The sequence below is a fragment of the Pan troglodytes genome, chromosome 4 (assembly GCF_028858775.2).
Source record: "Pan troglodytes isolate AG18354 chromosome 4, NHGRI_mPanTro3-v2.0_pri, whole genome shotgun sequence".
NCBI classification, from domain to species: domain Eukaryota; kingdom Metazoa; phylum Chordata; class Mammalia; order Primates; family Hominidae; genus Pan; species Pan troglodytes.
Genome location: NC_072402.2, coordinates 55,654,082 through 55,667,040, shown reverse-complemented (window position 1 = coordinate 55,667,040; position 12,959 = coordinate 55,654,082). Strand labels below are relative to the sequence as shown.

General features: G+C 39.2%; 1 protein-coding gene across 20 annotated transcripts in view; it reads right to left on the bottom strand.

Annotated features, from left to right (window-relative positions):
* Positions 1-7,494: 7,494 nt before the first annotated feature.
* The window catches only part of PDE4D (phosphodiesterase 4D), a 1,566,198-nt gene continuing 1,560,733 nt past the window's right edge, over positions 7,495-12,959 (bottom strand). For all 20 annotated transcript variants that reach the window (XM_063810423.1, XM_063810422.1, XM_063810426.1 and 17 more), the window contains one exon: positions 7,495-12,518. In XM_063810423.1, coding sequence (XP_063666493.1) covers positions 12,102-12,518 — 417 coding nt within the window. In that variant the 3' untranslated portion in view covers positions 7,495-12,101. The remainder of the gene's footprint in view (positions 12,519-12,959) is intronic.

Below are 12,959 nucleotides of genomic sequence, written 5' to 3'. Positions count from 1 at the left end.
CCTTCATGATCCACTTGGTGCTGTCCTTGCAGTAATGTATAAGTTTTCACTCTATTAGTTCATGAAGGAGCTGGTTGTTTAACAGCATGGCACCTCCTCCCTGCCTACTTGCCACCTCCTCCCACTATGTGATACGCCAGCTCCCCTTGTTTCTGCCATGAGTTAAAGCTTCCTGAGGCCTCACCAGAAGCCAGGCAGCTGTAGAGCCGTGCATGCTTCCTGTACAGCCTGAAGAACTCTGAGCCAAATAAACCTCCTTTCTTTATAAATTACCCAGCATCAGGTATTCCTTTATAATGATACAAATGGACTAACAGTATATTAGTTAGGATTGTTTCAGGGGCAAATAATAGCAGGTTCAACTAAAATGGCTTAAATAATAACTAGTTATTATCTTCATAAGTTTCAAAGTAGGGCTGATTATTTCAGCAGCTCAAACACATCTTCAAAGACTCATGTTCTATCTAACTTCTGCTTTGCCATTTTCAGTATGTTGTCTGTGTATTCAGATAGTTCCATTCATGGTCTCAAGATAATAGCCTAACCATGACATCTTTGAAAACAATTTCCAAAGCCCCGAAGAAAAAATGTTCTGTTCTCTCTTTTCTTTGTAAGAGTTGGGGATATTTTCCCAGAAGTCAACCTGTGTCTCACTGTCTACTATTGCAGCATGGCAAGGCTGTCCTAACCTAATCACTGGCAAGGGTAGAGGAATTACCATAAAAGGCTCAGAATTAGCCTACAGAACTGAGGAGAGGCTGGATCTCCCTGGAAGACTTGACTTCACAAGACCTGAACAAAATCCCACTTATGTATGCCAGGAATAAAGTGGGGGTGGAGGGTTGGTAATAATTAAGTAGGCAACCAAGTGTGTCTTTAATAACGAGTATGGATAAAAATTCCCAGACAGTGAAGTGTCTGTCTCTTACCCTTCCCGTACCCTTTGTTTCTAGGGAGAATGCCTGATTCCTTCAACTTGTATTCCTGTTCCATATTCTTTTCAGCTGCCTTTGGCCCCTTAACTGTCTCGACTCCTGCTTACTTAATGTCTAATCTATTCTAGGCCAATTCATGCCCTTCCCACCCATTCTTCACCATCAACCTCATTCATTCAGGCAATTACTTACCCACTTGTCTTTCTCTTTTCCTGTTAAATGAATACTTGCTATATGGCAGACACTGAACTAAGCCCTGGAAAAACAATGATGCATAAGGCACAGTCCCTACCTCTAATAGCCAAAGGTTGATTTTAAATACTTAGTGCACTCCAATATATATACAGAAATTTGACATCTGCTTTTCTGAATGTACAGGGTGGTATTTAGCTCAGCATCCCTGGAAACAGTCTGAGGGAGGGATCAGAGTGACAGACTTTATTTGGGAAGTACATGCCTTTGGGTAGTAGGGGTGAGGAAAAAAAGGTCAAGGCAAAATGAAGCAAGTAAGAACAAAGAAATAAAGGAAAGTAGGGAAAACATTTCTCTGCTGGCTACTGACTCACAAGGAGCAGCCAAGAGACACTGCAGGTCACTTGGTAGGGCGCTCTTGCTGACATGGAACTGCAGGATCATCCTGATGGGCTTCAAGGGGGAGGCTATGCCTCAGAATAGTCTTGGGAGACAAGAAATTAATTTACTGGCTCCTTCCCATTTCTAGTTTCCCAGTAGTCAAAGTTAACCCCATGGAGAGTTACCACCACTGAATTTCTGGGTTGTGTTATTTGGCCCTTTGGTGGCCCCTTGTGATGGTAGATCCCAAGCCATCTTGGGGTGGGATGTGTGGTTTCACCCAGTTATGAAAGCAGAGGGCCACTCAGCTGTGTGATTAGCAGAGTGAACCTGAATGCGGCACTTGAAGACTGAAAAGGTGTTTGATTTCTGTTCATTACATTAATGGTCTTGCAGGGATAATGTGGATGTAATTTCCTTCTGGTTCTTCTCTCTTTTTACAACATTTAAATCTTTAACCCATGCCTGCTTGTGATGCCATGATGCCTGATGGTGACTCCTAATCCCAGGTGTCCTCTGCTGAAGGGAGCTAATAGCTGACTTCACTATTCCTTTCTTGCTTGATAGACATTGGCCAAACATGGGATCCTACTGTTCCTCAGACTGCCTGTGGCCCTCACTAGGTCATCTGTTGTAACTCCTGTAGCAACAAGTATCCCTTTGATTAAATGAAATACATTAGAAAGATGGTTGAGATTATTAACTTGCTTCTTAAAAAAAACAGAAATAGAAAAACACCTCCATGATGTCTTGAACAGTGTTTCTCAAACTTTATGGAGCATACTTATCACCTGGAGTCCTTGTTAAAACACAGGTTCTAGGGTCCACCCCTAGAAAGTCTTTTCCTGGAGCCTTGGTCTGGGGCTAGATTATAATCTAACAAGATCCTAGTTGACGTTAATGTCAGCCCAAGGACCACATTTTGAGAAGAGTTGGTGTTAGAGGGGAAAGAATAGTCAAATGTTAATATTCGGACTTAATTCCTTACTAGCAGGCAAAAAGGAATACATTGATGTTTAAAAATTGCACTATCTAGGCCAGGCATGGTGGCTCACGCCTGTAATCCTAGCACTTTGGTAGGCCAAGGTGGGCGGATCACCTGAGGTCAGGAGTTCGAGACCAGCCTGGCCAACATAGCGAAACCCCATCTCTACTAAAAAATTACAAAAATTAGCTGGACGTGGTGGTGCATGCCTGTAATCCCAGCTACTCAGGAGGCTGAGGCAGGAGAATCACTTGAACTCAGGAGGCAGAGATTGCAGTGAGCCAACATTGCGCCACTGTATTTCAGCCTAGGTGACAGAGTGAGACTGTCTCAAAAAATAAAAATTAAAAATCTCACAATCTAGTGAGAGAAAGAATTTTTTAAAAAAAATACAACATATTAGGGGAAATATTTATTATAGGGTTGTGTATAAAATACTAATGGGAAAGGCTTTCCAGACAAAGGTGTATTTAAACTGGATCGAGAGGGATGAGCTGTTTTCCAGGCAGAGAGATGTAAAGGCAAGGTGTAAAGGCAGCATTTAGCTGAGGCACAGGGGTATCTATGTGGGGTTGATGGGAGGAGTTGGGGATGATTTAGTTTGATTAGATCCTTAAGGGCCTTATGTGTTACGTTAAGCACCAGGAATCTGGTCCTGTGGGGAACAGAAGATATCATCACTGTCCTTGGATGCTGTAGTACAAAGGGTCCAACTTCCTTCACTTTCTCCCAGTTTTCCTCAATTGTTTTCTCTCACCTTTGCTTGTTTTCAACTTTTCCAGTCCATTTATTAGATATTTTAATCGCTGATCTCAGCAATTATTTTTAGAATATAAGTTTTCAAAGATATTCTATGACTACTGCATAATTCCATGTGATACCAGACACGGCTTCAAAAAGCACAGGGGGTTGGGGTCAGGGGCTGCTTCCCAAGAGTCTTCTATGGTGGACAGTTCCCTGGACTGCAGCAGCTGTCCTGAGCTTTGTTCCCCACCCATGAACCACTGACTTCTGCTGGGTAGAGACGGGTGTCAGCACCCAGCCTCCGCTTGACCCACTGTGGCAGGGTGCAGTTGCCTGGCGTTCTCTGCCACTCTCTTCCCAGATGCTGTAACTGAATAGCAGGAAACAGAAACCATCAGTGTTAGAGAGAAAATGAGCAAAGTGTGAAGAAGCTGCAAGGTGAGAGACGGCTTGGTTCTCTAACTGATGCAGCCTGGTGGTAAAACAGTGCCTTGCATGGATGGGTGCTGAGCAAGTGTTTGCCACTATACACTTGGCCTGCTTTTTGGTTCAAAAACAAGGAGCGAAGGAAAAGCAATTCTCAGGTGATAGAGCCTTTCAGAAAATATGTTTGCATGATTCAGGTCCTGAAACCATGTCTGTTGGCTTGGGATTTGTAAGCAGCTGGCAAACACCCTGCTAAAACAGCCATGATGGTTGAAGGGGCTCCAGCCTAAGCCGGATGCTGCCCGTGCTCCATTCCTTTCATTGAGGCATACATCCTGCAAGAAGTTCAGCTAAGATCTGTCTTGCCTCATGTTGTGAGTCTCTGCCGGGCAGAGGCACGCTCCCATCTCTGCTCTTATCTCTGCTCCTTGCTTTCTTGACAGCTTCTTTCATTTTCTATAATTTTTTAGGGGGTCAGGGGCTCTTTAACTCCAAGTTCCCCACTCAATCTGGAGAATTCTGACCATATAGCAAGGCTATGCAGACATAGGGTGAGTAACAAATGCATGTGATGTAATATCTGTCACCTAGCTTTGGACCATAAAAATTACTGAAATCTGTAATGAAGGATGGTCAAAGGAAATCAAAGGCAATGCAACAGTCAATTTTGGTCCTCAACAGAAATAGGATGTAGAGATAGCATTAGGACTTCTGTCAAATCTGTAGTTTGCAAATCATTAATCTCGGTATTTAGCCTGTGAATAATCTTAGCCAAGTCAATTAACCTTCTTGGGCCTCACTTTTCATAGCTGCAAAATAGAGGGAATCATAATGCCAATTGTGGACCATAGCAGGGTCCTGGAATGGCAGGGTGGGGGCTTGCAGCAGGGAGCAAATATGACTCTCACTTTATAAAATTTTCAAGTGCTATATCTTGTCATTGAAACAGCTAAGCGAGAGCTGGGAATAGACATTCAGGGATAGCACTGGAACACAGAGACTTCAGGAAAAAATGCCTCTTTCCCTGTGTTCCCACATAGGAAGTATGGGAGTTCCTGATGACTTCCTCTTGGAGACAACTTCCTCAACTTCCCACATCTCAAAATGTTCAGTGAACATTGTTGGATCTAGATGTTGCCAACCATGTGTGGAAGGTTAATGGACTATTATTTAATGTATGCTCTTCCAATATCTTTTTTCGTCTCCATATTTCAAATAATAGCCAGGGTTTTTGCAGAGTGGAGAGCAGAAGCAAATGGAAGTCACAACTACCTCTAGTCTGTTTTGTTTTTGTTTTTAAGCCTAATCTCATTGGAGAGCAAAAGAAGGAAGGAGAGAGAAGAAGGAGAATATGTTGAGAATTAGGAAAAGAAGAGAACTGCTTTTTTTTTGTAGTAATTTCAGTAGGTATGTCTTAGTCTCCTTAGACTTCTATAAGAAAATACCATAAAGTGGGTGGCTTATAAACAACACACTTACTTCTCACAGTCTAGAGGCTGGGAAGTCCAACATCAAGGTTCTGGCAGATTTGGTGCCTGGTGAGGACCTGCTTTCATTTTCACAGATGGCACCTTCTAGCTGAGTCCTCACATGGTGGCCAGGTTGAACAAGGTCCCTTGGGCCTCTTTTATAAGGGCACTGATCCCATTCATGAGGACTCTGCCTTCATAACCTAATTATCTCCCAAAGGGCCCCCATCTCCTAATAGCATCACCTAGGGGTTAGCATTTCAACACAGACGTTCAGACCACAGCAAGTTGTAATAAAACACCAGAAGGATAGGCTCTTTTGATGCACACACTGTGTGGAAGCAGGGCCCCAAACCAGCATATATTCCTGGTACACCACGTGTGACCAGGAAGCTAAGAGCTGAGGGACTGTAAGGAACCTCTGCTGGAACAACACAGAGGCCTGATACTCAGATTATGTTGGAGATAAGATAAATTTTATGTTGGGAGAGAGAGGAGCTGTGGCAGTAATGAGAGATGGGAATTCCCAATAGTGTGATTGGCTGGAGCCCCGAGTCCAGATTAATTGATTTAAAGGAAATAAAGTAGTATTTCCTATGTGTACAAATTCAAGATTTATACCCATAGCACTGAGTTTGACCTAGAGTATTTGGAGCTCTCGGAGTAGCTGGGTGGGATGCAGGACCCAAATCAGAAGGATGGGAAAGCCCTGGTATGATTCCCCTGACACAAGGTTGTTTTCCCCTTGGTAGACAGGTGGTACTCTCTAGCAACAGGGAATGTTTTTGGTTTTGGTTTGTTTTTTGGTGGAATGTTGCTGTTGTGGGTCCAAAGCCATGTGCCTGAGGAAAGGTTTCCAGGTCAGAGATTTTAATGTGAGTTCAGGCCCACCACCACCCAAATTAGCCTAAATCAGCAAGCGTGGCAAGTCAGGAAAAGAAGGGAGTTGCTTCCTTAGTTCCATAGTGTCACTTTGGGGTCATGGCTTTGGGGAAGGGAGCTTGAGTTTAAAACAGTTATTCCCAGGAAGGCACAAATTTGGCACCTGTTGGCTGTCAGGACTGTTGTGGCAGGAGAAATGGTGGAGAGGCTAAGCATAGATACTCTGTTTAATTACCCTTATTCTGCTGGCATGGTCTGGGGATGATCTGGGGATTAAATTTGTGCTGATTTCTTTACTCTCATTATCATGACAAATGGATTGTCATTTAGAAAAAAGTAGAATTTGTGAGGAATAAGCAAACAGAGTTTTTAGTTAGCAAAGAGATAGGAAACTCTAAACTCTTTATCCAGGATCTTAGTAAGCTCAAAAACAAAAAACAAACAAAGTTTTTATGGTATCAAGTTAAAAACTCTTTAATATCTCAAAATATCTTATCAGATTGAATTATATCCAATATCAATTTGATGGCTATATTCAACACATATTAAGAACCTACTGTGTACCAGGCATAGTTTTAAGTGCTAGTGATATATTGGTAAGCAAAGACCTTGCTCTTATGGAGCTGTGGTCTGGTGGGAGAGACAGACAACAAAAACAAACACGTATATAAATCTGTGAGAAGTGTTATAAAGAAAATTGAGCAGGGTTATGAGAATAAAGCTACAGAATGGGGGATATCTCACACAGGATGGTTAGCAATGGCTCTGCGGCTCCAGGCCCTGCCTACTCTCTCACTTTTCCTCAGTTTTTCCGGATGTCTCAAGCTTATTTACGCCTCAAGATCTTTGCAAATGTTTCTTGTCTGGATCCCCTTCCTCTTCCTGTCAACTTTTTCCCTAGTTACCTCTTACAATCCTTCAGAACTCAGATGCAAATCACTTTCTCAAGGCCTCAAAGAAGCCTTCTGTGGCCCTCCGGAACAGATCAAGTTCAGGTTCCTGCTTATTTACCCCACTGAGCTCCTTCATTGCACTGATCACATATATAATTATATGAGTATTGTTTAAGCCTTTGTCCCCTCCAGACTGTAAGCTCCATGAAAGCAAACACTGTGTCTCATTAACTTATTGTTGAGTCCTTAAAACTTTGTAGTTTGCAGAGTAGGTAACCAAAAATAATTGTCAAGTATCTGAATAATTTTCAATATCCCAGAATATTCAATTAAGTAAGTATGGAAGGCCCCTTTCAAAGCTTGCTTAGAAAATACCATGCTTAATCTTATAGGCCATCTAAGTAATTTTGGTAATTTTTAATGTAGCAAAATTACTCAAGTTGGCTTTATTTGGTTATGAATATCAGTACTAACTTATGATGTCACTATCCTTTCATTTCAACCACGTTCAGTATCCTAAGAGACATGCTGATTGAAGTATAATTTAAAATGAATAATCTTTTATTTGTAAAAGATTGAGTCATAAATAGGCAGAATCAACCCATGCTTTTATTTTCATTGCATATAAAAATTTCATATGAAGGTATTGATGTACAGTACTATCCCCGTGGGCTGTAAGAGAGGCTAAGAAACCACTAAAAGAATAATCATTTGTAATTCTCACACACAATTTACCACTCTGAAAATATATCCAAAGAAATAAAAACAACTCAAATCAGTTAAGGATGTTTTTGTAATTATAGTGTCCCCTTTGTACTGTTTAAAACAAAAGTAATCAAATTCCTTTGGGCCAGGGCTGCTAAAATCTACAGTTTGTGTCAAAAAATAAAATAAAATAAAATAGGCTCATTTTTCCTAGAAAAAGAATCTTTCCTTTCACTGAAAAGCCACGATTCAAGGGCTGGGCAAGTAGTGGGAGGATGTTTCCATATAATCCATTATAAATGTTTCCTGCTTTAGGGGCTGGCCATTGTACAAGGTGAAATTTTAAAATTCTAAAGCAATGAAAGTTTTGCAGAAACAAATCTTAGAGGATGGTGAATGCTTTCTGCTATGTAAACTGACATCAACCCAACTTTGTGTTTAAATAGATGGGTTTACATATATATAAGGACATTTGGTTTATCTTAGTGGAAGAAAAATTTTAGGATTAAAAAACAGTATTTTCTCTTTAATATATTCTCTTAACATGTCAGGAAGCTGATGAATAGATAACCAACACGAGTAAACTCTGGCTCCAATTTCAAATCAAGTCCATTTTCCTATGAGCTCTAGAAGCCAAAAGGACTTAAAAAAAAAGAAAAAGATTGTTTATAATCACTGGGAAAGAATATATTTCCCCAGTTGTGTTTCCGAGTTAAAAAAAAAAAAAAAAAAAAGGAAATAATCAAATGCAAGTAGCTGAAGTAGTTCCTGATCAACAGATGGCAAACAACCATCACACATGCAGTGCTGCTCCCTGGCAAGAAGTACTTAAGAGCTTCTGTCTCAAAAGGGTCTCAGAATCTTTCAGAGGTTGTCTGTGGTTTTGTAAAATCCACCTATTGGCAGAATTCTAATCAATTAAAAGCCTGGATGTAAAATGCCCAGCCCTAGCTCCACTGTTACCTTTCAAATGCAGCAAAACAGAAGAAAATATTGGTTAAAGTTAAGGCACAGCCCTGGGACCAAAGACCTGCAGCTATGTTTTTTTAAATTTATATATCTTTAAGTATTTTATAGTTTTCTTGAATCTTCCATAAACAAGCTCTAAGGTGACAAGACTATATTACAGGAGAAAAGAAAAATGTACAGAGTATGTATACACACCATTCATTCTCTCACCAAGAGTTTCCAAATATATCAACACCATCCCATCATGGGATGATGTTTTAATAAGAACAGATAATTTACAATTAACATTACAGTATGTACATTGCAATAAATACATGGTTGTAAACAGACAAACAAGACTGTATTACAGGTAAGGTCATTTGGTGAGAAAAAAAATGCATGGCACAAAAAATAAATAATGCATTCAAAAATTATCATAAAGCTTTCTGTAAAATCCATTTCATTCAAGTTTTTTCTTTCCTTGTCTGTAATTTGTTCTATCTACATTATTGTGAATTTTAACTGATATAAAACAAAATTAAAACAGCATTATTGTGTTCAGTAACTTGCAAGCTGAAATGCACTGGTTTTACACAAACTTGGACATTTTTTTCCCCATACAGTACCCAGATATTGCATTTTCTTATGGCATTTTAGGAAATGTAAAGCCACTTGTAAAAGGATATTCTTTTATTCTTTTTTAAAGCAGTATATATTTCTGAAGCACACTTTGGCGAGAGAGAAGGGCAAGGATAAGCAGATTGTACAGTGCATTAGTCCCTGTCTCTTGGATATTGAGCCTTTTCTGCAATTTGATTGTCCATTAGTGGGTATCTTTACAACATGGTACCATTAAAAACCAACAAACTGGAAAAAAAAAAGAGCCTCTCTTTATTAGTGCAGTTATAAACCCTTTACCCTTTCAGGTCTGGATTTGTTAATGACATATTGCTGCTTTTTATTTTATTCATTATTAAGATTCTAGGCACTCTGTGGGGGAAATACTAAGTGTAGGGAGGAGAGGAATGAGAATGTTTTGGAAAGAGGAATAAACTCTAGACTCTTTACCTTTCTTTCTAGACTTCACTCAGGGACAAATAAAATTAAAAGAAACAAGTTCCCAAATATTCTTGTGAAACTACTTGGTCAAACATACGTCTTTATTTTTTTCTTATTTGAAAGATTACCATCTGATCTTTACAGAGGAAAGAGAGTAGAAACCTTGCAATTAACTAGTTGATTCCTATTCTGCTTTATGTAAAAGATCAGAGTTATAAAGACATAATTTTTATTTCAAAGGATCTAAGCATCAGCTAGATCTCAGGGGACTGAAATGGGGACTCTCTTCAGCATGAGTCATTTGCCTGGCTGATGACTTACTTTCCAGTCCCCAGGAGGCTCCTTGAGAAGTTCCAAATATAAATGCTTTTCAGAGTTGTAATTCTTCTTAAACGTTTGATTTTCCACTTGTCAGATACCCACTTTGGCTTCTATCTCAATTCTTGAATATCAATGTGAAAAATGATTATTTGGGCTTTAAAGTCTTCATAGAGAAGGTAAAGAAGACTTTATTAAGGCTGACATGGGGATAAAGTCAGAATTAAATGCCCCATGATGCCAACTGCTATAATCAGGTAAACACTAGGAATTAATCTCTAAAACTGTAATACAGTTCCTGGTGCTGAAATCAGCCAAGAGTGATCTCTAATTTTTTATTTAACCAGAATTTTTACCAATATAATATTTTAGGATGCATCACAGTACTAACCCTCTGGTGCCAGTGGCATCATCTTCTTTCCCTCCATGTGTTTAAAGAAGTAGTTCCCCTCTGCAAGATATGCTTATAGATCGAGGATAAGTGATAAAGGACTTCCTACATGTTATGTGGCTGTCCATTAAGGAAGAGTAGTTGCTACGCTTAAAACCGTTTCTCAGGGATGTTCCTGATATAGTTCTTAATCCCATGGTGAAATCATTAAAACCAAATAGGATTAGTTGTATTGGTGTTTGTTAATATATTGTTAATATTCTTAAAAACTGCCTAGTTGGCTGTTTAACTTTTCTCTGTAAACCAAGAGTAAAAGCTAGTCATGATATACAACCTCGTGGTTGAAATGAATGTATGTTAACCCTAACTTGACTACCTGTTTCTTTTCACCGGTGACAATGGTAGTGATATATTTGACAAGACCTCATCTAGCAAACATGGATAAGGTTCAAACACACGCTAAATTATAAAGCAGCACAAGGGGAAAAACCTTTTTCTTACTATAACTAACTGGCTGTAAAAACAATAAAAATGAGCATGAAATGTGTGGATTATTAGAGCATGAAATGTGTGGATTATTAGAAAGACATGCACTTGTGAAATGAACATCTATTGACACAGCAAAACGTTATTAGGAGATACTAAGTAGGAAAACATCTAAAAAAGACTGACCATTTTAGCTACTGGGTATTTATATATCTATCTCCCACTTGCTTCAGACAACACCAACTGATGACTGAGTTTGCATGAAGCTTAAGACACATTTGATATAACACACATAAAAGTATTATAGAACAAATAGTCACTTTGCACATGAAGAAAAACACTGGTGAAGAGCAACTCTGCTTATCTGGAACGAGTGAAACAAAATGCAAAGTAAATAATAAAGACTTTAAATAATAAAGACTTACAAAAAGGGTTTCCTGCAACATAAAGTTGTTTTTCTGTTTTAAAATATGGAAGTCATTGGTATATAAAACAATGAATCACTACAAATCAGTTAATTGCTATGAACTATAAGGTGCAAGTAAAATTCATAAATTAGATTTTTATCCAGTGTAGCACAGATTTGTACTGAAAACTTGCAAGTTACTCCTTAGAAAAAAATAACCAGTGGCAGATGAAGTTCTGAACATAGTTTTTTTTTTAAATATAATACCTCAATACATTTAATAATAAAAGTAAGCTCTACAAAAAATCTGTTTTACATATCATACAAAATGTAGAGGTCAGTGCAGCTCACTGAACCACACTATTCAGTCATGTATCAGGAAGACTTGAAATTAGAAAATTATGCAATTTCTGTGGCTCATCCTCCTCCTACTGGTAACAGATTCGTGCTATGTCCTGTTCTTGACATATTTGTTGCTTCATCCATTAAGTTCACTCTGTGCAATGCCTTTCTTCTGAAAATATTGCAAACAAATAAAAAGGAATAGAAACCCCAAGTCCAATAAACTTTTGGGCTGCCTGATGAGTCACACTCTCTTGAAAACAATTTGGAGTAGATTTTATCTGCTTTGTCAGCTCTACCAAGCTGAAATCTTGTTAAAAACGCTGTTCGTGAAGATGTCCACCTTGCTCTGATGACATGGAGGTGAAAAAACTGGTTACGATATTCCTGAGCGCTGGACTGAGTAGTCAAGGTCAGTTTTGTTCAACAAACGTCCTGGCAGATGACAGTGAGGTGTGACCGTGGTTGTGGCATGTGACATGCACTTTGGAAACAATTTTTCTACTTAAAAAAAAAAAGGCATGAAAGTTTTTGCACTGTTACGTGTCAGGAGAACGATCATCTATGACACAGGCTTCAGGCTGGCTTTCCTCTTCTTCCCCTACTGCCTCCTCTTCAACCTGTTCATCAAGGGGAATTTCCGTAGACTCTGAGTCTTGAGTACAAAGAGTCTTGGAGTCACTGCAGCTAGTGTCTTCTTCCACTTGACTGCCACTGTCCTTTTCCGTGTCTGACTCACCATCTTCCTCTAAAGTTAGTTCAAACTGGAATTTCTCAGTTTGACCCTGCCGGCCCTCCTCTGGGTCATCAGGTGCAGGAGAGGGGCTCTGAGGGATTGTGCTCTGGTACCATTCACGATTGTCCTCCAAAGTGTCCAAAATATCCTGGGCGTCAGGGTGGACGAGGTCTGCCCATGTCTCCCAGAGGGGATGAACAATATAGTCTATGAAGCCCACCTAGTTAAGAAAAAAATCCAGTATGAGTAGAGGACTTGGGACTAAGAAACAATGGAAAAGCTTAATTAGATCATGGCCCACAAATAAAACACTGAACAGAAGACTACTAAACTTAGTTTGGTAAAATTGTCACTATTTTCAACAACAGACCATATAAAGTAAAGTAAAGTATTGCTACTAGCTGGTCAAAATTAGCTTCTAGAACCCTTGGTTAAAGAGCATGTTCATAGCATAAAAAATTTTCCAGTTGTTGACATGGTAGGGCTTATTTTACAATCACCAATTTGTAGGTGAATCCAGATAACTGAAATAATGCCATGTGCTCTATGTATATGAATATAGTCATAATAAATGAATACGTCCTTAGAATATATATATGACTATATGAATGTAAGTCATAAGAATGAAAGTTCTTTGGATCATAAATACTAAGGTGAAATT